The sequence below is a fragment of the Nicotiana tabacum genome, chromosome 8 (assembly GCF_000715075.1).
Source record: "Nicotiana tabacum cultivar K326 chromosome 8, ASM71507v2, whole genome shotgun sequence".
In the NCBI taxonomy this organism is placed as follows: Eukaryota; Viridiplantae; Streptophyta; class Magnoliopsida; order Solanales; family Solanaceae; genus Nicotiana; species Nicotiana tabacum.
The window spans coordinates 184348089-184373486 of record NC_134087.1 but is presented as its reverse complement, the minus strand read 5'-3'; the positions used below and the strand labels follow the sequence as shown (position 1 = coordinate 184373486).

General features: G+C 39.1%; 1 protein-coding gene across 4 annotated transcripts; it reads right to left on the bottom strand.

Moving 5' to 3' along the window:
* Window positions 1–3188: 3188 nt before the first annotated feature.
* LOC107831439 (uncharacterized) lies at window positions 3189–6606 on the bottom strand. Of its 4 annotated transcripts, none has more exons than XM_016659200.2 (3): window positions 6065–6606; window positions 4489–5208; window positions 3189–3601 (listed from the first exon to the last, which is right to left on the bottom strand). In XM_016659200.2, exons 1-3 carry the CDS (start codon window positions 6525–6527, stop codon window positions 3384–3386), a joined length of 1401 nt encoding a protein of 466 aa, XP_016514686.1. In that variant the 5' UTR covers window positions 6528–6606; the 3' UTR covers window positions 3189–3383. The 4 variants fall into 4 exon arrangements, with proteins under 4 accessions (XP_016514686.1, XP_016514687.1, XP_016514689.1 ...); XM_016659201.2 differs by having other exon boundaries at window positions 3189–3598; XM_016659203.2 differs by having other exon boundaries at window positions 3417–3598; window positions 4478–5208.
* Window positions 6607–25398: the final 18792 nt, after the last annotated feature.

Sequence of the window (25398 nt, the reverse complement as noted above, 5' to 3'; positions counted from 1 at the left end):
AATTTTTCGGATAACGTAAAAGTCAAAGCCTAATAGGAATGTGACATGTGTTATTGACTTAGGGAAAAAAACAATTGAAACTACAATTAAACATCATCTTCTTACTCTTAAGCACCATTGTTGCTACTATGGTTGTTTGTTAGAATGTTTCCAACAATACCAAAATCCAACCACAATATTTAAACAACTAGTCAACAAAATCGAGCAATAAATTGAGTACGACAACCCAATAATTAACAAGGCCCTATTGAATTTTCAAGCTTTTTGTACCCCAATAATGATAGATTCTAGAATTTTTCACCAAACATTCAAACTATTGTTAAAGCTTTTAAATCTATCACAATTTATGATTTTCACAATATTTAAACGATAAACCAACAAAAAACACTCAATTTTCATATTTGAAATTTTATGTTCTTTGAAAAATTCTATATGGGGAAGAAGATTGGGGGGAGGGGGGGAGGGGGGGAGGTTCTGAGGAAGAATACAAGAGGGTGGGGGGACAAAAATATGGGATTCTTTTATAAACTTCTCGCGCGTTTTGTGTGTAAACATGCAAGTGACACTTGATCAGAAATGGTGTGTCTTAGACACACTTTTAAAAGATTGGGAATGTAAAAAAAATGGTGAACGAAAGGTGTGCAATAGAGATTTTGTTGCAACGTTAATGGGTAAACTACGTGTTTTGCCTAAAGAAAAATAACATATATAAATGGTATTGTTTTGTAGCGTGTTTATTTCGCGTTTATGAATTTTTGAACTTGATATGTCTATAAAGTACTCCCTGCGATATTATTTTCTTATTAATCTATTCCTAAAAGAATAATATTTTTATATTTGGTTTAGTATTTCACAACGGCCATTTTTTTGGGGAACCTTCATTTAAACTTACCAATTTAGCTTTGATGAGAAGCTTTTATAGTAACAAAAATATTATATCATATTTAAGACCACAAATTTCAAAGCGCTATATCACATAAATTAAAAGTGATTGTTAGTATTGACAATTAAAAGTGCTTTTAATATTAAGCGCTATATCGGTCAAGTATTGACCGATGTGGTAAGTTCTCTTTAGGCATGGAATCTGAATCTTGATGTGTTAACAATTATGGCAAGGATGTATTATTCTCGAATAAAAGGAAGTTTTTTCTTTCTTTTTCTTTCTCATTTTCTTTGATAAATTTGCCTATTACTACTTATTATTTCGAGACCGCTTGCGCACAGTTGACTAATTCTCACAAGTTACATGTTATCTCTCATCAGTATAGGTATTTGATAGCTCTATCCATCAATACTCTTAATATTCCTTTTTTGTTAGCTGTCTACATTACATTCCTTTGGATGCTGCCCGGGGCGGAACTAGCATACGAGCTACGGGTTCGGCCGAACCCAATAGTTTTTGTTCAAACCTTATATTTGTCTTAAGAGATCTATTGAATATGTACAAATTTTTAATTTAGAACCCACTAACTTAAACGATTTAGAATTTTGAACCCATAAATTTTAAATCCTGACTCCGCCTCTGGGTGCTGCTTTTCTTCGTGAACCGCGCTACCCTTTATTCGTATATGTTAGCCTATGAACCGCGCTCATTGTTAGTGACGTAGAGGGTCCTGATGTCATGACTCGAATCGTTTGATTCATCTTTTAAATAAACAAAGATGCAGATGTCTCTCAAATGAAGTGGGAAACTCATATTCTTGGTTACAATCTAATCAACGACAATCTTTCTACTCACTCTTCATGAATAAAAGCAAGTCTTTGTTTGTAAAATATTGTCTTAGAGTCACGTAGAGGTAGATTTGGGATTTAAATTTAGTGAGTTTAACTTTTAAGATTTTAAACATTGACCTCAATACACTATTTAAAATTATTGGGTTCAAATCTAATACTTGTCGAGATTTTAGTAGATTCTTACGTATAAATTTATATTATATGTCAAAATTATATGTTCAGTTAAACTAATAAGTCCTCCCCCCCCAAACCCCGAAGTCGTGCAACACATGTTCGACTTTAAATTAGAACCAGATTCGTACCAATGATCACTCATCCAAAAAGGGACTTGTAAAACATAGATAATATAATTCAATCGAAACAGCACAGAGATCAGAATCTAATTCTACTGGGACACAAAGTGGAGGTTTTTTAATATAGAGGATCTGATCCTTAGTCCATTTCAGGTGCTATGATTTTTCACTTGCTTTTTTACTCCAAGTGAAAAAGACTAGATGGAGAGTATAAAAGAGGGGAAGCAGAAATAGAAATTATAAGGTTGGATTGAAAAGAAGAATGTGTCCAGGAATTGATTGCAGTTGCAGACCTTTGGCCTTTTTGTTAGGCCTCCCTTTTGCTCTCATTTCCCTGCTTATCACCATAGTCGGCGTCTTCATCTGGATTATCGGGTTTTTTATTAGCTCTTTTTCCTTCTTTTTTTTTTTTCTATTTAATTTTCATTTCAGGTAATTGTTTATGAATTATTTTTTGACTATATATGTGTGTATGTGTATAGGTCGACGTGTCCATGTTGCATATGTGTGACAGTGTTGGTTGAATTTGGGCTGGCGTTGATTAAGGCTCCTATTCGTGTCATGAAGTGGTTTGCTGATAAGATCCCTTTTTGACAGACTCTTTCCATCACTTTGCTCTACTTTTATACTTTGAGAAAGGGTTAAATTTGTTGTTGTATGTATTGTTCGGAATTGAATAACTTTTGCCCTCTTTTACACTTTTGATTTAATATTACTTCGTTATTAGGATAGAGTCTTATTTTTACTCTTGATCTCTAATGAGCTGTAACATGAGGGTAATTTTGTATCATTGTCGAAAGTCGACAAATTCGAACTCATGGGATCTGCTTGTTTCATATTGGAACTCTATCAATGACAAGGAAAAATATGAATAAAAAAAATTGATGAAGACAAGAATATGAATGAACTATAAGTTAAACGGATGAGAAAATTGCTCAAGAGCAAATTTGGACCTCCTCCTCTTTTCGCTGTGTAATGCATATCTACGTTACTCTGGATTTGATGGATATGATATTTTTTGAGTTTAAGATGTATATACATTACATATCATAAAGTTAAAGATTATCTTGGATTGTACCGATAGGATGCTGGACAAATATATTGCTATCCAATTTTGTTGCAGATTTGTGTGTCTACGATCAACTTAAAGAATATATCACACACTTGCAAAAGTTTTCACTAATAACAAAAGAAGTTGCACAATCAGGACTCATACAGAAATTGCACTTGTAACAACAAAATATGTATGTACTTATGACCCTTTTATAACTATTATGAAGCATTCCCCTAACCAGACAACCTTCTCAAAAAGGACTGGAAACACTTAAACCAAAAGCATGCGCCAACTCAGCCATTTCATTGTGATTGACTTCTCTTCTCTATTCCCACTGGTTCACTCCCCTCAAACTGGCCACTGCCAGCAACAAAATCTTTGGCAGTCTTCCCTATTTCAGCTATAGTTTCCCCAATAGCTTGTAGCACCCCTCCTCCCTGCTGCTGCACTTGCTTGCTCTCTTCTCCCCTCTCCTTTACTTCGCGCTTTTCCACACTAATGACTCCGCCTTCGCTTTCTCCTTGTGCACATATTTAACAAGAAAATCAGCTATCACTTTTTGGCCCTTAAAACTAGTCAGTCTTGAAACTGTGCGTTTAATACAGTATAAAGCAACAACAACAACAGACGTGGTTTAAAACTAGTCAGTAACGCACAGTATAAAGTAACAACAACAGTAGACGCAGCGTAATCCCACAAGTGGGGTCAGAGAAGAGTAATATGTCCGCAAAACTTACCCCTACCTCTGATAAGGTAGAGAGGCTTCACACAGGCTTAATACAATATAAGCAAAACATAAAATCTAATATATAAACAACAACAACCCAGTATAATCTCACTAGTGGGGTCTGTGGAGGGTAGTGTATATGCAGACCTTACCCCTACCCTGGGGTAGAGAGAGGCTGTTTCCAAATAGAAACTCGGCATCCTTCCCTCCAAGAACTCCCCACAGACCTCCAAAAACACTTGTTCTTGGGGTGACTCGAACTCACAACCTCTTGGTTGGACGTGGAGGTTGCTTACCATCAGAGCAACCCCTCTTGTCTAAAATCTACTCCCTCCGTTTCAATTTATGTGAACTCATTTGATTGAGCACGGAGTTTAAGAATAGAGGGAAGACTTCTGAACTTGTGGTGTAAAATGAAGCATATATATTTTATGTGGCTATAAATCATTGCATAAAGGTAAATTGTTTCCAAATAGGGAAAGATGTCACTCTTTTTGGCACGGACTAAAAAGGAAATAGGTTCACATAAATTGAAACGGGGAAGTAATATATATAACTATGTCAAAAGGATAATCCTCTTTGCATTAGTTCAGCTAAAATGATCATGACTAATTGACGTCAGTGTACCATAAAAAAAGACGTAGTAGTAGCTATTATCCTCATATTTACCTTGGAATTACCTTCTAATTGTTTCTCAGCTTCTACTTTCTTTCTAGCTGTATAATCTACTGCACTTTCTTCAGCTGAAACTACATAATCTTTAGCAGCAGCTAATTTATCCCCTGCATATCCCACGGCGCTCTTTCCAGCATCAGCTACCACATCCTTCGCCGCGACCGCCTTCTCTCCTGCATACCCTGCAGCCCTAGAAACAACACCAGCCGTGGCTTTGGTTGCCTCTGCAGCTGCTTTAGCAGTATAATGTGCAGCCCCTAAACCAGCAATTTCTGTTTCATCCTTCGCAGTTTCAGCTACTTCCCCTGCATATCCTACCGCGCTTTTTCCTGTTTCCACTGTAGCGTTTTTAGCTTCGACACCTTTCTGGCCAACATAACTTGCTGCATTCTTGGTCTTCTCTGCAGCCGTCTTACTTAGTTCTGCTGCAGTCTGTTTGGCTTGTGTAGCCTTTTCGCCAGCATAATTAGTTGTTGACTGAGCTGCAGTACTGATTTTTTCGGCAGCATAATCTTTTGTCTCCCCTGCTTTTTGCAGGGTGTAATCTTTTGCCTTCTGTGCTGATTCCACAGCAGTTTGTCCTGCACTTGTAAGGGTATCTGCAGTTGCAGCATAAGCTTGCTGACTTTTCTCAAGAACAGTGTCCTTGGCAGCTCCAGCCTTGTCCGCGACGTACTCGGATCCAATTTGAACACCATGCACAATAGTGTCTTTGGCTTGTGCACCTGCACTTGAAAGAATAGGATATCTTTGGTTGCAGTGCAAGCAAAGGCGGATCAAATGATTAATTTTGATAAATTTTTAACTCTAAGGTTCTTTGTATTGACGCACCAGCGCCCTGCAACTATTTATACCTGTATTTTTGAACAAGTATGGGTCCAGAATGTTACTCATTATACTTGTACTTTCAAACTTATGGATCTAGAATGTCATTTGTATTTTTTGACAAATATATATATCCATATGGCCCATTGCCAATATTGGACTAAATTTATACTTGTACTTTTGAACTTATGGTGCAGAATTGGTATGGAAGTTGTAACATAGGAAAACCACGTAAAACCGGAAAAACCACAGAAAACAGGGACTTATTTATTTTTGGCAAGCAATAAGCACTTAAATAATGTATGTTATTGAGTTTTCTTTCACCTATGTATCTATGTGCAAATATTAGACTTCAATTTCAAAGCAACATCAATCCAAGACTTAATATTTGCTAAAATGCAATTGCAGCATCAATCCAAGTTTTAAATTTGATAAAATTTAAACTTTAAGGAACCGTTTGGTTGGGAATAATGGATAACAATCTCGGAATAAAATGTGAAATGCGGGACGATTCGCGTTTAGCCATGGGTATCTAATTAGTCCCAAAAATTATTTTATACTAATGGAGGGATCAGCTATCCCATGCCATATCCTTGTCTATCTCATCCATCCCACCAACCAAACGACCCTTAAGTTTCCTAATACTAATTCATTGTACTCTTAAGTGAGAACTTTAACATTTGTTAAAAGAAAATTAGTGACTGTTCACATATCCCTATTAAGACTAGTGAATTCAATTGATATTGGGTTGCTGACCTTTGTCAAGGGTGGTGTCCTTGGCAGCTCCAGCCTTGTCAGCAACATACTCAGGTCCAATTTGAACACCATGAGTAACACTATCTTTGGCTTGTACACCTTTCGCCGTAGCATAATAACCAGCAGCGCCAAGCCCATGACTCGCCGATTCTTTCGCATCATGCAATGCAGACGCCCCCAATTCCTTAGCCTTTTGATACCGCTCTTCAGCAGCTGTCAACGCATCCATTGAATTCTGTTGTGCAGTTGCCCTCTGCTGTGCAATTTCCTCCAAAGATGGAGCTTTTCTCTCCTCTGTACCCTCTTGCTTTTGCATTTGCTCTTGTTGCATTCCCCCACTGGAGAACTCGAGCCCTCCAACTTTAGCAGGTTGAGAATGAAGCGTAAGGCTTTGGCCCTCATGTCCAGGACCAATAGCAACACCTTTGATATGAATATCTCTTCTTGCTTTCTCTGAAGCCATTGTTACGAAATACTTACTGCTCTAATTCAGTTTTCTTTTTGTATTCTTGAAAAGAGAAACGACCATGTATATAAAATGGAAGAAGCAATTAAGAGGTTAATATTCGAATATGGTCGGTTGGTATTCCAGGACAAGTGGCGAGTGATGACTTCTTTTTTTTATAACGTGGTGAGAGGAGGAAATAGCCAAACTGCATTAGTCAGCAACTCAATGCTAACGTGTCTTGCTGTTCGTTGTTACTCCATAAGCTAATTGACAATGTGTCATGAAACAACTCTTAAGACAAAGTAATACTCAAGAACACTCAAACCGGGAGGATTACGTTAATTTGATTTTTGCTTATTTTGATGATCCTCGATACATGTCACGATCCAATTCTATTATAAATCGTGATGGCGCATCACGACGCTCAACACCATTGCTAGGCAAACTAACACCTTACAATCTAGTAACTTCCCATTTTAAATAAGTTTACCAAGTAAATGACTTTTCTCATTTTAAAAGATTTACAAAATGACAAATATAAAATACTTAAACAGAAGCAACTGAGTACAAATCGAAATCATACAATGAATCCAAAATTATGAGTCCACTAGTGTGTGTGCTAAGGCCTGGTGTCACAAGTATATGAGCTACTAGTAAATTATACAAAATAATTCTACTCTATTGTCTGAAATAGAATAGACAGAAAATAAATCAAAAGAGAGACTTCGGCTGCTGCTGAACGGCTCGGAAAGGCAGCTCACCATGTAGTCTCGAACCAGAAGTCAAGCATGCACACCAGACTGATAATCAGAAGCAACTCACCACGATATGTGCATAAGTATAGCGTGAGTACATAAACAACATGTACCCAGTAAGTATCTAGTCTAACCTCGAAAAAGTAGTGATGAGGGGTCGACTTCGACACTTACTAGTGGGCCAACAATATAATAATATGAAGTTCTATTCAAACATGACATATAAAATGATAATAGAACTCAGAGCAGGAGAATAAGTAAACAATCCTTTCATTTCAAGTAAGAACCGAGTCATTTCTCTTATCTAATCCCTTTACCTTTTCGGTCCATGAAACAATATCAAATATAAAAAAGGGGTTCCAATATCTTTAAGCACGATTTTACCGAGGACGTATGACCCGATCAAATACAAATATAAGTATACTATGCACTGTCGAGGGTCGAACGGTCGGAAGCATAGATATATCAAATAACCTGCGAGGTGAACTGCCCGCTCCCATGAGAGTACTGGAAAAGTCACCCCGCTCGCTGAATATGCTTGTGACGTGGTTAAATATAATTTATCAAGTTAAACATAACATCCCTCAATTCTTTTTAAAAGAAAGAAATTCAACTTGAAACCTTTCAAATCTTAAAATCCTTAACTTAGCCCCATTTGATACAATTAACAAATAAAATCAGATAACACTGTCCACAAAAGCATGGTGTAAGCCTAACACTATAAGGACATGAGTAGGAAAAGTAGCTACGTATTAACTTTCGTCACTTTGTGCGTACGTATCCCCCACAAATAGCAACACATATTAATTAAGTTCACATATGAGGTTAATTCCCTCTTACAAGATTAGAAAAGAGACGTACCTCGTCTCAAGGCCCACTTTCCGGTCCAAGATTTGTGTCCAAACCCTCAATTTGGAGCCAAACGACTTGAAACTAGTCAAATGTTATATAAAATAATTAATACTTGCTTAAAAGTTCATAACCTAACTATCAAAGTGATTTCCCAAGTCTATTTGCAAAAATCCTAAAACTCACCCCCGAGCCTACATGCCCGAATTCCAGAAATTTTTGAAGAAAGTTGTTACCCATACCTTATGAACTCAAATATATGATTTTTACTAAATTCCATAACAAATTTCGTGGTTAAATTTCATTTTTATCAAAAACCTAGGTTTTCACCTAAACCCATGATTTTCACTAATTTACTACCCTTAATCTATGTATTTAACTCAAAATTGTTAGAAATCACTTACCTTCAAGTACTAGGTGAAAACCCCTCTCAAGAAGCTCCAAAAATCGCCCAACAATGGAAATAAATGAGCCAAAATGACTAAGTCCCAGACAAGAGGGGTTGCTCTTATGGTAAGCAACCTCCACTTCCAACCAAGAGGTTGTGAGTTCGAGTCTCCCCAAGAGCAAGGTGGGAAGTTCTTGGAGGGAAGGATGTCGGGGGTCTATTTGGAAACAGCCTCTCTACCCCAGGGTTGGGGTAAGGTCTGCGTACACACTACCCTCCCCAGACCCCACTAAGTGGGATTATACTGGGTTGTTGTTGTTGTTGTTGTTGTAAAATGACTAAGTCCCATTTTAAAAGAAACCTCACTGCCTCCAGTGATTCCGCACCTGCGGTCACAGGGCCGCACCTACGCCATCGCTTCTGCGGACAAAAGTTTGCTTCTGCAGAAGTGCCCTGGGCCGGCTGGCTTCGCTTCTGCGGACGGGGTCCCGCTTCTGCGGAGGTTGGGGCGCACCTGCAGACCCTGGGATGCCTTTCCTTGGCCGCTTCTGTGAGGCCTGGCTCGCTTTTGCGAGCTCGCACCTGCGGTTGGCCAAGCGCAGGTGCGATTATGACAACAGCTAGAGCTTACGCTATTGCTCCTAATTTTCAACTTGGTCCGAGCCTCGTCCGATTGACAGTCGGGGCCCCTGGGGCCTCGCCCGAATATACCAACAAGTTTGGAATCATAAAACAAACTCGCACGAACTCTCGGAACGCTCGAAACAAAATTGAAACTAATAATCACACCCCAAAACTAATTGAATCAAACTTATGAACTTCAAGTTCTTCAATTTACTCCCAATGCGCCGAAACATACTTAAACTAATCGAATTGACACCAAATTTTGCGTGCAAGTTTTAAATGACATTTCGGAACTATTCCCGCTCTCGGATTTTTGTTTGGACTTCGATATCACCAAAACCCTCTCCAAACCATATTTAAAGAACTTCTAAAACCTCCAAAGAACGAACTTTCACTATTAGGCGCCAAAACGCTCCCGGTTCATCTAAAACCCGATCCGAACATACGCTCAATTCTGAAATTATCATACGAACCTATTGGAACCGGTAAAATTCCGATTTCGAGGTCCTTTACTCAAAATGTTGACCGAAGTCAAACTTGGCCTTTTTAGCCAACCTTAAGGAACCAAGTGTTCCGATTTCAACCCGAACCTTTCCAAATCCCAAACTAACCATTCTCGCAAGTCATAAAATAAATAGCACGTACGAGAAGTCTTATTTAGGGGAACGAGATTCTAGAAGGCAAAACAACCAATCGGGTCGTTATAATACAGAAGAAAAAGTTCGGGCACTATTAAATATGGGACTGTAGAAACGCATTCAGTCATTAAAAAAAGAGGATTTTCTTGAGTATCGAGGAGTCAAGAAATTTAGGCCAAAATATCAAATGAAAGCAGATCGAATTTTTTCATTCCTGAAGAGGTGCATGTTGATACCCAATATTTTCCTATAAAAGTTAAAATGCATATATATCTTCAAAATCATACATTAGCATCAATTGGTATTTTTCCATAATTTTTATTAAATTAATTTATCTTAGTATTTTATCCATACAAATAATTACAAATTGCATCATAAATAGTTTTATAATTATGTTTTTGGCTTAATTTTATCATTTGCATTTGTACTAAGTTTCAATTATTGCACAAATAATCACATTTATATTTTTAAGATGCAATTGCAATTACTTTGCAATTATAGCCTATGCATGCATTATTACATTATTTTACTAGAAAATAGCCTTTTATATTTTTAAAATATTAAGTAATTATTTTAAAATATTTTCAGGCATGAAAATCATTTTTTACAACTAATTAGTTATTTTTAAAAATTGTTTTATCAGTTAAATGAGTATTTACAAAATGGCCCTCTTATTTTCGGATTTAGCCTATTAAATCAGCCCAATTTCAACCCCCAATTCAATTAAACCAGCCCAAATCTACCCAGCCCAAATCCATAACATTCAACCCGGCCCCAAATCCTTTTAATCTTGGCCATTGATCATAGAGATCAACGACTATCGTTCCCCCTTTCCTTTTTTAGTCCCAATGACCCCCAAACCCTAGTCATTTGCCTACACCTGCCACCCCTGAAACCCTCTCCTCTCTAATTCTCTCTAACACCAAACTTAACCCTATCTGCCGCCACCCAAAATCAGCCATAATCCCTTTGATTCCTACTCGATCTATGACTTCCCATGGCTGTACGAGGCCTCTACTTGTCTCTTATTTTCCCTGGTTGATCGATTGTGTGGTTTCGTGGAAGAACCTCGAAGAGATCTGGTCCAGATCTCATTCAAAACTCTTCAAGAGTCTGTCTATGGTCTGTGAGTGCTTTCTATCAAAGTTTCACGGCTCAAACCTTTGATTCGAAGGCCAGATTATCTTTAACCTTTCTCTTTTCTTCAAAACATAGCATTTGAACTTGAATCCGTCCAGATCTGGAGAGATTTGAGTTCGTCATTGCTTTTTTCCTTAAGGCTCCTTTATTTCTTTATTGAATAATCGATTTTTAAACATTTTGTTATATTAAAGTTTGTTTTTCTTAAAGTTTGTTATATTAAAGTTTGATTTTTAAAGTTTGGTTGAACCTCTGGGTATATGAAGTATTTTCAAACTTCCACGGCTATTATTTTAGGTTTTTTACTTCTCTACTACTAACCAGTTTTTAGGCACTACGCTACTTCGAGTTTCGATTTCTATAATTTCTGTTGTCCAAATCTCTGTGTGTTGACATGCTTTCAAGTTTTCCATAGTTGTTTTCTTTCTTTAAGTGTTTTCAAATTATGGCTTTTTTGAATTATTTTCCGTCTAATTTCTTTGTGTTCCTAAAAGTTTTACTCAACCTATTTTGTTTATGGGAATTGATATGTTCTTTCCAGAATTGCTGAGTCATTTGCTCTGTTAAAAATTCGTATGCATGATTCTTGATTATTTATGTGTTTATGACCTTAATTAATCGTTCTTAACTTATTTAATTGTTGTATATTTACTGATTCTTTACATGATTCTTTCCTTAATTAAACCCTTGATTATTTTATTCTGAAGGCCTCTGATTCTTTACTTCTTTACTCAGTCTGATTTGAACCTCTTGCCTTAACTAGTTCTTGCCATTACCGTTGGCTAATTGCCCCAATTAAGGGGAAGATTATGCTGAACCTCTTTGTGTGATTGATTCTGAGATCCCTTAATTGCTGATTATTGATTACTTTACCTTATTTTCTCTACTCTTGAACTACTATATAACTCTCTTCTTTAACTTCTTACACACGAACATTAGTTCACCATTACTCTTACACTCTAAAAAGCTCTCTGTTCTTTCTGCTACTTGTGATCTTCATTAGTCTTGCTGGTTGTAAGCCAAGGCTAGAAACTATACAACACCTGTCTTACATCTTGTGTTCTCTTTCCCTTAACTGGTATGACTCTGATTAAATTTTAGAATCTAAACCCTATGTGTTTCATTACTGGCTTAGTTCATCAGTCATGAGTTCATTCCTGCTCTTATTTACTGTTTATCCAGCATGCCTAATATTGTCTGGTTCAATATGTGATTAGCATGTCTCAACTCTACTTGCCTGTCTACTGTTTATCTAGCATGCCTACTACTGCCTTGTTCAATATGTGATTAGCATGTCTCAACTATGCTTACCTGTCTACTATTTATCTAGCATGTCTAAAATCTTGTATTGTTCAGTGCGCGATTAGCATGCCTCCATTATAAATGCGTGTGTGGTGTTTTTCCTAGTCTGTTCATTTAAGTCCTTTCCTACTCTGCTTTGCCAAGTCACTTAGTCTCTCTAGTTGTATGTTTGAGGTTTATGCATTCTCAACATCTTTGCTCCATGTAATTAACTTAGTAATTATGTACATCTATTTGCTTCTATGCTCCACTATACACTAAGGTGTGTTATATGTGTCCCCAACCTCTCTCTCTCTGTGTGGAACCTGCTTGCCAAGTGTTTCTGAATATGGTTGTTCTGTGATTTGTGTTTTGATTTCAAAGTGTTTTCATACTTTCCACAAGCTATTTTACCACCAAATTAGTACTGGTTTTCAGAAAATATTTTCACCTATAAGAGTTCTCTCTATATTGTTTACCAAAACCCTTTTCAAATTATGCACTCCCACTTATTCTTAGGTTATTAAGTCATATCCCTCTGGTATGTGTACTGCTTAGAGGTCCCTGAGATCTCTCTGAACTCTGGTATATCAGAGCTGGCTCTTTCACACTGCACATAATCAATCTTTATTTGAGAAAATCTGGGTGTGAGCACTGCCCGGGATCCTTGAGGTCCTTAGGGAACTCTGACACACCTAGACACAAAATGTGGCAATGAATCTTGGGCATTTGAGACTGGTGAAGGCCTGGTACACCAGGATTTGCTTTGGGCCTACTTCAGGCTCCCTATAGCTTAATTTATATCTATTTATGTAATTTTTATTCAATTATTGGTCTGTAACAATTAATTATAAACAGATATTGGGGTGACCAGTGAAAAGGGAGGGTAGTTATATGGTACTATGGGTAAAGCTGGGTAGATAACATGCATATAGGGTTTACTTTGGTTCAAATTTGTTTTGTTAGATAACATGCCTATAGGGTTTGCTTTGGTTGAAATGTATTTGTTAGACAACATGCCTATAGGGTTTGCTCTGGTTGAAATAAGTTCTGCCTACTTTACTTTACATGATTAGACACCATGCCTATAGGGAATAAAATAACTAAGGTTCAGTTTTCATTACGTTATATATTCAAATCCGTCTCTTTAGAAATCATACATGTAGGTTTAATTGGTTGTCACACCTACTCAGTCAGTATGCGTGTGTAATAATAACTAATAGTAGTTTCACTCATCAAAGATAGAACTCATGTCCATAGAGTAATTATCATATTCAAACTGGAACTTCTTATAGTGTCTTATTAAATGTCACTAGAAAGCATGCCTATAGGATATGAGAACTTTATACTGTTTCCAGAATCGTGACTGCATATACATACATAGGCAAGCCTTATTACGTTAAATAACTGTGAAACTAGTTCTATTTATATGTGAAATTAACCAGGCTTAACATGCTATAAAACTAGTAGGCAAACTGGTTAGGATTCTGCCACTTTCCTTAGGCATATCTTGTATCTGTAGCATCCATCTAGATATCATGTTCATAGGATTTCTGAACTTTTTCACAATCTGTGTTGTAGACGTGTTGTTTGTTTGCCTATATACGTGCAGAGGTAAATATGAGCCTTCTAACTGTTTGTCCCTATCTTCTTGTCCAACATGTTATTTGTTTGTCGCCTAGATTTTTACCTTTTAGAAACCTTAGGTTGTCTAGAACTGTCCAGATATAGAAGTCCTAAATTCCTCCAGGACATAAGGAAGGCACGAGTAGCAGCATGCTTAGAGGTCGTTAATTAAACTCACTTATATAACTGCTAAAGGGAGGGTAATGGGTAGTAAAAAGATATGATGACCTGCGCGTTAATGTCACGTGTAGCCCCTCTCATTGAGGAGTGATTACCGGGTATTGAATGATCCTGTAGGCTAATCAACTTAGGACTCCCCTTTCCCAATTCCCCTATTTGTTTAAATTCTATAAACATCATTTCCTTTACATATACATGTGTAAGCTGTCCAAACCTCTCTTACTTTCATTTCCTTGATCATATATGTATTGTGAAAACTACATTTATTTGCAAATGTGTGTTGAAACTATTTACTTGTTAAAATGACTAATTCACATAGTTTAAGTTTGGTCGGGACCCACCGTTGTGGACCGCGAGGGGTGACTAACACCTTCCCCTTAAGGTTATTTCGAGCCCTTACCCTACTCTCTGGTAATGCAAACTAGTTACACGAGTTAATTACTCTAGGTGCCTTAACGCACCATAATCCGTTAGGTGGTGACTCTTCAAATACCCAATTCTCAAAAGGAAATGAGTTAATCCCCCATGAATGTCGAAACCCGAACTCCCGCAAGGGAAAAAGAGGGCGCGACAACATGGAGACTCTACTGGGGATATTTTAGGCTCTTACTATAACGAACTTATTTTTTGTGAATTAGTCCAAGCATGCTTTATCCCACGTACCATTTCCCCTTATTTGAATTTAAGTGTCTATTTTCAAGCATTTATGATTTCTTTATTTTCTTGAAACTGACTTGTCTCTTTGTTTTCTTTTTCCATAACTGTCTTTCAATTATTTAAATACTTCATTTATCATATTTTTACGTGCAAATACTTGACAACATGTTATTTATTGTTGCATAAATCATGCTCAACATCATATTCCCACTCGTGCGTAACCAATACTATAGCAACGCTTGATGAGTGTTTGTGCTCTTCCTATATATCACCCTTTAAATTTGGAAAGGCGTATTTGCGATAAAACTAGTCGATCAACGGTCCATTCGACAGTTTCGTGCCTTTCCCCATCAAGTTGTCCGCTTGAGGGTCCCAATCTAGATTTCTATAGAAGCCTTACTCTGATTAATTGTACATGCATCATGGTCAAACCTATCCGGGTTAATATGTTGTCCGTATAATAACCTTTTAAGATAAGCCTCGTCCAAAAGTCCATCGGGTTTTTCACAATCCCAACGGACATAACCACGATTGTGTGCATTAATTTGGAGAAATAAGTGCCAATATACTAATCATTACTGTATAAATAAATGAACCTGGAGGGGGAAAAGGGCCTAACTCTCTCTTGTTTTGCAGAAAATGAGGCACGAAGTCCCCAGATTCGGTATGGTTGGTAGCATTCCTCCACTTTTGATAAATTTGTGGATGGATCTTCCCTCAAGTGATCAAAATCATGTGAAAAAAGTCTTGGGTAATTTACCCTCACTATTGGATCTTCAACCAAACAAGATGCTAATCGAGGCTGCCACTCTATTTTGGGATAAGGAAAGGGCTGTATTCCGTTTTGGACACATAGAAATGACTATCATTCTAGAAGAAATAGGGGGATTTGTTGGGTTGCCTCGGGATAGCCCTGGTCTTGTAGCACCTGAAAATCGCACCACTAGAGAGTTCCTTAAGATGATGGGGCTAAAGAAAAATGATGATTTGGAGTGCCTGGAAAACTCCTACATACCTTTTGATTTCCTTTATAAAAGATACGGTCACAACAGCTCTTACCGTATTTTTAATGATGAGTTCTCAATTACTTCTTTAGGCTAGGTTCATAAGGATGATATGGAAATGATTAACGAGTGGAAAGAAAGAGCTGTTAAATCCAACGAGAGGCTGGAATATCTGGAGTACAGTTTGATGGAATTGGAGGGGAAGATGAGGAAGAGGGTCACCGACTGGCAGAACGCTAAAGGAAATGAAGGAGGGCATCTGGCAAGGGCATTCCTACTGTTGAACCTGCACGAGTTAGGAGAGTTGATCGACAACAACATCCGGTTTGGAGAGGGTCCTTCTAGAACTAAGTAGATTAGATTTACTTGCTTTCCTTTTTAAATGTAATAAGACCAAGTTCCATTAGCAACATTATCTTATTTAGTCTCGTTTTGGGCGTTTATTTCTTATATTAATGAAATGAGGCAATTAGTAGCATCAAATTTCTCCAAATTTATTTGTCGCTAGGCCTACCTCGAGCACAACAAAGATCCAAAATTAGGACGCGAATTTATATTCCTGTAATATGTGTTTAAATACTGCAAACATTTCAGAATCCTTACTGACTTGTTTACCTTTTGTTTTCATTATTCTTTATTCCCATCCCCTAAGGTTGGTTATCTTATACTGGCATCATCAGTGTATTACACCAGATCTAGAGGCCATCCACCTCCTCCTCCTCCAAGTAATACAAAGAGCAAAGGGAAAGCTAAAATGGACAATTTAAGTTGTATTCGAAAAGAGAATGTGGAAAATGCAAAAACTTCAGACGATTGGAGTACTCCAGCACCATATGATTTAGTTTTGAGGTTAGAACAAAAGATACTAGAGATATAGGGAGAGCTTGAGCAGGTCCACAACTTGGCAAACCTATCCCTCACTCTGAATGTTCGCGACATCAACACAAAGAACCCAGCACCTCCCCAAAACACACCAAACCAACATCCACAAAACCCTCCTACACTGCATCAATATGCAACCCCACCTCAAAATTTCAATCCCTTACCAGTACCAACTCCGCCACAACACCACCATCAACCACCACTTATCACACTCCCCAGAACATACCACAACTCATTCTTGATCCTCAAAACTCAACCAATGACCACTACACCCAAGCACTTGGCACTTACCAAAACAACCCTATATATGTGGAAACCGTACCTCACTCTATCCAACCAACTTCCTATACACCTGAATCCACTGAGAAGGACCTGACTTCCTCAGGTATCTCATCTTCTTCATCGGAATCACTATCCTCATGTTGCGTTGTCACATTACATGTCACAGTCACTGGTTCATCAGGAAAAGTAACAATAACGCTATAGAAAGAAAAAATATGGAAGATAATAATAAATAATAAAGAGCAATGCATTTGATTAAGACTTAAAACATCCAAACGAGTATGGCTCGATGAATCAAGCATTTATTTTGAAACAAGTGAGTCTTTAAAAATAAAATTACTAAAAATCTTAAATGCCTAGAATGGCTATAGGAATAAAATCTACCAAGATACCCAGGGACTCGGCGGACCCGGGATGGTGTGGTGGTCCAGTTCCTGAGAATAACTTCACAGTCTGAATAGTGAGGCCTTCTTCCTCCTCCTCCATTATTGCACTGCAGTCCATGTCTTAATCCTCCAAGAATAGATTCCTCAGCCCAGCTAATGCTCCTTCTTCTGCAGTTCCCTCTATTGTATCAGCTTGGTGAAAAGCTTGATCCAAATGTGGCACTGGTTGCTCGAGAGGATAATATGGTCGGCACCATGGAGGTGACCAATCATCATACGCTTGCCATGTATACTAGTATCCGAGCCCGAAGATAGTACCATGACGTTTCAGCTATATTGGTTTGGTAATACTCTGGAGATTCTTCCCAAGCCCTTTGCCGGGCTCATATCTAGACCATGCCAGTATGCTTTTTATTTTGCTACTCCACCATTTGTCTTTCTCAATGGCATTGACACGTTCGATGTGATGATAAGGTTTCCCATCCTAGCCTTCTTCTGTTCCCAAAAACAAAAATGGTTTGACTGGTGTAAATGGGGTTACTCCCGTCTCCATGAATGATCACCTCCTAACGGTTCCATTCAAATTTTAAGGCTTAATGTAATGTGGAAGCCACAGCACCAGCAGCATGTATCCATGGATGGCCCAATAGAAGATTGTATGAGGCTGGTATGTCGAGCACCTGAAACTCGACGTCGAACCAAGTTGGCCCCATATGCAGGCAAAGGTTAATTTCCCCAATCGTGGCCCTTTGAGACCCATCAAAAGCTTTCACGTTCATGCTCCCTACCCGTATTTCATGAAAACCTTTGTCCAATTTTTTTAGACTATCCAACGGGAAAATGTTGAGGCTTGAACCCCCATCAATCAAGACCCTGGCGAAGAATTTGCCTTCAAATTGCACCGTGATATGTAATGCTCGGTCGTGATTCAATCCTTCAGGTGGTAGCTCATCCTCGTGGAAGATTATTTTATGACTTTCCAGCACCTGCCCTACCATATTGGCCATCTCTCCGCATGTGATAATGTTGGGTACATAAGCTTCACTCAACACCTTCATCAAAGCATTCTTGTGCGCATCTGAATTTCGCGATAGTGACAGTATGAATATCTGAGCTGGGGTTTTGTTGAGATGATCGATGACGGAGTATTCCCTTACTTGTACTTTCCTCCAAAGGTCATCTGGCCCTGTTTCAATGACAGGCTGTTTGGTAGTGGTATCCTTACTTGGTCCTCCCAAGTGTTCAGGTGTATAGATTCTCCCTTGCGCAGCATCAGATTCCTCCTTCTTTGCCTTTCACTTTTGCCTAGCCTCGGCAACGTAATCCCTGGGTATTGCTTTTGAGTAGAAAGGATGTGTGGTTGATACTGTCACCGTGAAAGGTGTAGCCACTTCCACTTCAAATGGAACAGGGGTTGCCGTAGGTGGAGTTACCTCTACCTCAAATGGAACTGATGCAGCTACCTCAACTTCGATCGGTGACTGAGTCTGCACTACAATAGGAGTAAGCGTGACTAAAGGTTTAAAGTCATCGCCTTCTCGAATGAGCCCAATTGACCCATCAGGATCCCATTCTTAGTCTATCTCTATCACATGTATCCCACCACCTTATGATCTAGGAGAGGGTTGTTGAGGACATTGGGTGCAGCTTCTTTCGCCTGTATGACCTTTTTGTCAGTTAGCGTCTGGATTTTATCTTTCAATGTTCGGCACTCGTCAATGGTGTGCCCTTTCATACTGGAATGGTATGCATAGGTTTTGTTTGGGTTGACCCATTGGGATGGATTCTCTAGTGCCACAATAGTAACATGGGTGATGTAACCAGCGGCTTTCAACCATTCATACAACTGGTCGATGGGTTCAGCAATAGTGGTGTATTGTCTAGGTGGTTTGCGGTCAAAATTGGGTCATGGTCTTGGATAATTTTGGCGAGTTGGAGGTGACTGGAAATGAGATGGTTGGGAATTATAGGTATGATAGACAGTGGCCGGTTGGGAATATTTGGGAGATGAAGGTTGATATGTGAGTGGTGGTATTGGTACGTAGGTGGAGATATTTGATATGTGAGTAGAGGTGTTTGATATGTAAGTGGAAATTTCGGGCCTTGAGCCACCATTCCTTTCCCTACATCTCTCTTCTTTGATATACCGCCTGATTGTAATGCCTTGTTTGTGGCCTGTAATGCCTCAAAGTTTGTTACCATCCCGCTCTTGATGCCTTCTTTGATTCTTTCTCCGAGTTTGATGATATCAGAGAATTTATGATTTCAATAACCATCAACCTTTCATAATACTGTGCTCTAACGAAGAACTTTTTCATTTGTTCCCCGTCCAAAGATGGTATGACCTTGGCTACTTCTGACCTCCAGCGGGTAGCATACTCACGGAAAGTCTCAGTGGGCTTCTTCTTAAGGTTCTGAATGTATAAGACATCTGGTGCATTTTCTGTGTTGAACCTGAATCGGTCCATGAAATCAGATGCCATACTCACATAGTTGGACCATTTCTTAGGATCCTGGCTGATGTACTAGGACAAAGCATCTCCCGTAAGACTTCTCATAAAGAGTTTCATCCGGATCCTTTCATCCTTTCCGACCCCAACAAGCTTGTCACAATAGGTTCTCAAATGAACCCTGGGATCACCTATACCGTCAAACATCTCGAACTTGGGAGGTTTGTAACCCTCTAGCAGTTCTACATCTGGCTATATGCATAGGTCTTCATAGTTCAAACCTTCTATCCCTTTGCTTCCTTCGACACCCTGAACTTGACTTGTCAACTTTTTGAGTTCCTCAGCCATGTTTTTGATGAGTGTCAGGGAGGTTGAAAACTTTGAGAATAAGCCTAAGCCCAATCTGGACGAAACCGAAGCAGTAAATTTGGGGGGCAATTAGACCGTCAAGGAGATTCGCATCAGCATTCACTTGTCACCAACAGAGAAAGAGGAGTATATTCGTTTCTTAAAGGAATATGAGGACATTTTCGCATGGTCGTATGATGACATGACCGGTTTGAGCACATCCGTAGTGGCTCACAAGTTGCTTACTAATCCCATATGTCCGCCGGTGAAGCAGAAACTCAGAAAATTCAAATCAGATATGAGCCTGAAAATCAAGGAGGAGGTTACTAAGAAGATCAAAGCCAAAGTTCTCAGGGTGGTTGAGTACCCAACCACCCTGAGCCAACATTGTGATAGTTCCGAAGAAGGATGGGAAGGTCAGAGTATGTGTTGACTATCGAGACTTAAACAGAGCAAGTCCCAAGGATGACTTTCCACTGCCAAACATACACATCTTGATCGACAATTGTGCCAGGTATAAAGTCCAATCCTTTGTATATTGCTTCGCGGGCTATCACCAGATCTTGATGGATGAAGAAGACACAGAGAAAACAACTTTTATTACACCATATGGGGTATACTTCTACAAGATGATGCCATTGGGTTTAAAGAATGCTGGGGCTACTTACATGAGATCCATGGCAACCATCTTCCATGATATGATACACAAAGAAATAGAGGTGTATGTGGACGACGTCATTATCAAATCTAAGAGGGTCTCGGATCACATAGCGGACTTGAGAAAGTTCTTTGATAGGTTAAGAAGGTACAACTTAAAATTAAACCCCGCAAAGTGTGCATTCGGGGTTCCCGCAAGAAAGTTACTGGGATTCATTGTCAGTCGTCGGGGGATCGAGATGGATCCGTCTAAAGTCAAGGCTATTTAGGAGTTACCACCACCTAGGAGCAAAAAGGACGTGATGAGCTTCCTAGGACGTCTCAACTATATCAGTCGCTTCATATCACAGTCCACAATCATATATGAACCCATCTTCAAGATGCTGAGGAAATATGCCGAGACAAGCTGGACCGAGGATTGTCAGAAAGCTTTCGACAAAATCAAAGAGTACATGTCCACACCACCGGTCTTGGTCCCGCCAGAGCCGGGATGACCTTTGCTACTATATCTATCTGTATTGGATAGAGCCTTCGGATGTATTCTGGGAAAACATGATGAGACATGGAGAAAGGAGCAAGCCATATATTACTTGAGTAAGAAATTCACACCTTACGAAGCACGGTACTCTCTACTGGAGCGCACTTGCTGTGCTTTGACCTGGACGGCCCAGAAGTTGAGGCATTACTTTTGTGCCTATACCACATACCTCATATCCAGGATGGACCCTTTGAAGTACATATTTCAGAAACCCATGCCGACTGGGAAGTTAGCCAAGTGGCAGATATTGTTGAGTGAGTTCGATATCATCTATGTAACTCAAAAGGCGGTCAAAGGAAAAACATTGGTAGATCATCTTGCTAAAAATCTGGTGGGAGGAGAATACAAAGCCTTGAAAACATATTTTACTGAAGAAGAGGTGTCATTCGTAGGAGAGGACATTACCGAAGCATACGACAGTTGGAGGATGTTCTTTGACGGAGCTATAAATTTCAAAGGAGTGGGCATTGGAGCAGTTTTGGTATCAGAAACAGGTCAACATTATCCGGTATCTGCTAAACTTAGATTTCCCTACACCACCAACATGGTAGAGTATGAAGCCTGCATACTGGGGCTCAACATGGCAATCGACATGAATATTCAGGAGTTGCTGGTAATAGGTGATTCAGATTTGCTTGTGCACCAGGTACAAGGAGAGTGGGGCACCAAGAATTCCAAGATACTACCATATCTGCACTATGTACATGAATTGAGAAAGAGGTTCACAAAGATAGAGTTTCGGTTGTGCGCAGAATTCAGAATGAGTTTGCTGATGCCTTGGCCACTTTATAATCCATGATACAACATCCGGACAAGAATTTCATTGATCCTATCCCAGTGAGAATTCATAATCAGCCGGCGTATTGTGCCTATATTGAAGAGGAAACAGATGGAAAACTTTGGTTCCATGACATCAAGGAGTATTTGGTGAAAGGAGAATATCTGGAGCATGCAAACCACACTCAGAAATGCACACTCCGAAGATTGTCCAATCACTTCTTCCACAGCGGAGGAAACTTGTACAGAAGAACTCCTAATTTGGGATTGCTAAGATGTGTCGACACAAAAGAAGCTTCTAAACTACTTGAGGATATATATGCTGAGACCTGCGGCCCACATAGGAATGGTTTTGTCTTGGCTAAGAAGATACTTAGGGCCGGTTACTTTTGGAGGACAATGGAGACAAATTCTGTCCAGTATGTCCGCAAATGCTACCAATGCAAAGTGCATGCCGATATGATAAAAGTGCCTCCAAATGAGCTCAATGCAACAAGCTCACCTTGGCCATTCGTTGCCTGGGGAATGAATGCCATCGGTCAGATTGAGCCTACTGCTTCAAATGGGCACATGTTTATTCTAGTAGCCATTGATTACTTCACAAATGGGTAGAGGTTGCGTCTTATAAAGTTGTAACCAAGAAAGTCGTCGCAGACCTTGTCAAAGATCATATTGTTTGTCGATTCGGAGTTCCCAAGTCCATTGTCACTAATAATGCCACCAATTTCAACAGTGATCTGATTAAAGCCATGTGTGAAACTTTCAAAATCAAGCACAAGAATTCCACAGCCTATAGACCTTAGATGAATGGAGCCGTAGAAGACGCCAACAAAAATATCAAGAAGATACTAAGGAAGATGATAGAAAACCACAAACAATGGCATGAAAAGCTACCCTTCATTTTGTTAGGATACCGCACTACAGTTCGCACATCAATCGGGGCAACTCCCTAATACTGGTTTATGGTACCGAAGTTGTCATCCCAGCCGGGGTAGAGATTCTTTCTTTAAGAATCATACAAGAAGCCGAACTAAGCGATGTAGAATAGATAAGGAGCCGCTATGAGTAATTGGCCCTTATAGACGGAAAGAGAATGAATGCAGTATGTCACGGTCAGCTTTACCAGAATAGAATGTCCAGAGCTTTCAACAAAATGGTCAAACCAAGGCAATTTGCACTAGGACAGCTGGTGCTAAAGAAGATCTTCCCACATAAAGATGAAGCCAAAGGGAAATTCTCTCCCAACTGGCAAGGTCATTATATGGTTCACAGGGTGCTAATAGGAGGAGCACTCATACTTGCATAAATAGATGGAGAAGTCTGGCCAAAACCAATTAATCAGACGCAGTTAAGAAATACTATGTTTAGACTATTTACATTTCTTCATCTGATGTAATTGAACTATTCTTGACCTAATTCTCGTTTAAGAGGGGATACTTAGGCATCCCTATGGGTTTGGTCATATCATAATAAAATTTTCATTTTCCCCCAAGATCCGAAACTAGGGTAGAATTTTGAGGAGGACCCTCAAAATTCGGGGGCAAGTCCAGCCAACACCAACATATGCTAGACGGTCAGAAATCGGTTAAGAAACTGGGGCAAAAGTTTGAGAAGGATTCTCAAAATTTCAAAGAAGGTTCAACAAAGCTCGTTACCCATAAACGGTTGAAGGATCATCTACCAAACTAGGACAGAATTTTGAGGAGGACCCTCAAAATTCTAACATGAGAAAGTTGCAATGTCTCTGAAATGTGTTACAATCACTAGTTCATCTAAAAACTACTTGATATTTCGCTATGTTTCTAAAAATAACTCTATTTTTATCAATAATTGCATATTTTACGAAAACTCTATTTTCATAACCGTTAGGTGTTACTCAGGGAAACTCAAACAAGGCCCCTAGAACGGAGCAAAGCAAGGCTAGCGGACAAAGGCATGAACCAACCTCCCCCTCACAAAACTTACAATTTTTCTTTGAGTGCAGGCACATATGACGTAATGATAACATCAGTAAATATATACACGTAACAAGATCACTATCAACCGGGCCACCAGACACCAAATATATCTCCAGCTAAGAAATATGTTACTCTTATTTGCTACTCATTCTTTGCATGGGACTAAGCCTTGTCCTGCATATTTGTATGAGGCTAATCTCTGCCTCTATATTTGCATGAGGCTAATCCCCGCCTCCATATTTGCATGAGGCTAATCCCTGCCTCCATATCTGCATGAGGCTAATCCCTACCTCCATATCTGCATGAGGCTAATCCCTACCTCCATCCTGCGTGAGGCTAATCCCTATCTCCATATTTGCATGAGGCTAATCCCTGCCTCCGTATTTGCATGAGGCTAATCCCTGCCTCCATATTTGCATGAGGCTAATCCCTGCCTCTCTATATACATGAGGCTAATCACTGCCTCCACATCTGCACGAGGCTAATCCCTACCTCCATATTTTCACGAGACTAAGAATTGTCTCTCCTTGCATAAATATTGGTATGTTCCGGTATTATCTATTTGTGTTTCTATCAGGATAAGCTCTGCCCTTCATTTCATAAGACTAAGCCTTGTCTTGTTGACATCATATTATTGCATCTCATAGGCTGAAATATTACTAATCCGTCCAAACGCGTAATAGTCTAAAGGCATCATCCTCATAGGCGGAAGACACCATGCCATGGCCTGAGGATCTCTCAAATTTGCATAATCATTATTCAAAGGCGTCATGGTTTGGAGGAACTATATTCATGGCCCGAGAACATCATTTCATGGCCTATGAGTCCCTCACCAAACAATTCATGGCCCAGGACATCATGGTCTGAGGACATCATCCTTAACTGTCCAAAGACAACTTTCATGGTCAAAAGGGAATCCGCATCATGTTTAGATTTTCGCACAAATACATGTTTGTAGTATCTCTTTATCTGCAGGTGACCTCGTAAGCAACTACTATCCTAGTAGGAATGACCTCGCTCCAGTTCCTTCGCTATCTCAAACTTGACCGTTCACCATAACCACTCTTACATTCATGCCGCAATCACGTGTCCGTTCTTGTAATGACTTCATCGGTACATTCTGCCGATAGATCCAAAACTACACATGGCCTGATTCCTATAAAACCAGGGATATGTAGGCAGCTCAAAGACTAGAGTCCGGCCTCTATCTTTCAAAACATCCCATTCGGTCAAAATTGGCCATCATTTCTTTACCCGAAAATTCTTTCATCCTTCTCGGATAAAGAGGGATAGCTGTTGATACCTAATTTTTTCCTATAAAAGTTAAAATGCGTATATATCTTCAAAATCATACATTAGCATCAATTGGTATTTTTCATAATTTTTAAATTAATTTATCTCACTATTTTATCCATACAAATAATTACAAATTGCATCACAAATAGTTTTATAATAATTTTTGTGGC

Coding starts and splice junctions, on each gene's coding strand:
- LOC107831439 (XM_016659200.2), bottom strand. CDS start 6,527: ATGGCTTCAGAGAAAGCAAGAAGAGATATTCATATCAAAGGTGTTGCT. Junction 5,209..6,064: donor GGACACCACCCTTGACAAAG/GTCAGCAACCCA, acceptor TTTCAAGTGCAG/GTGCACAAGCCAAAGACACT. Junction 3,602..4,488: donor AGCTGAGAAACAATTAGAAG/GTAATTCCAAGG, acceptor TATGTGCACAAG/GAGAAAGCGAAGGCGGAGTC.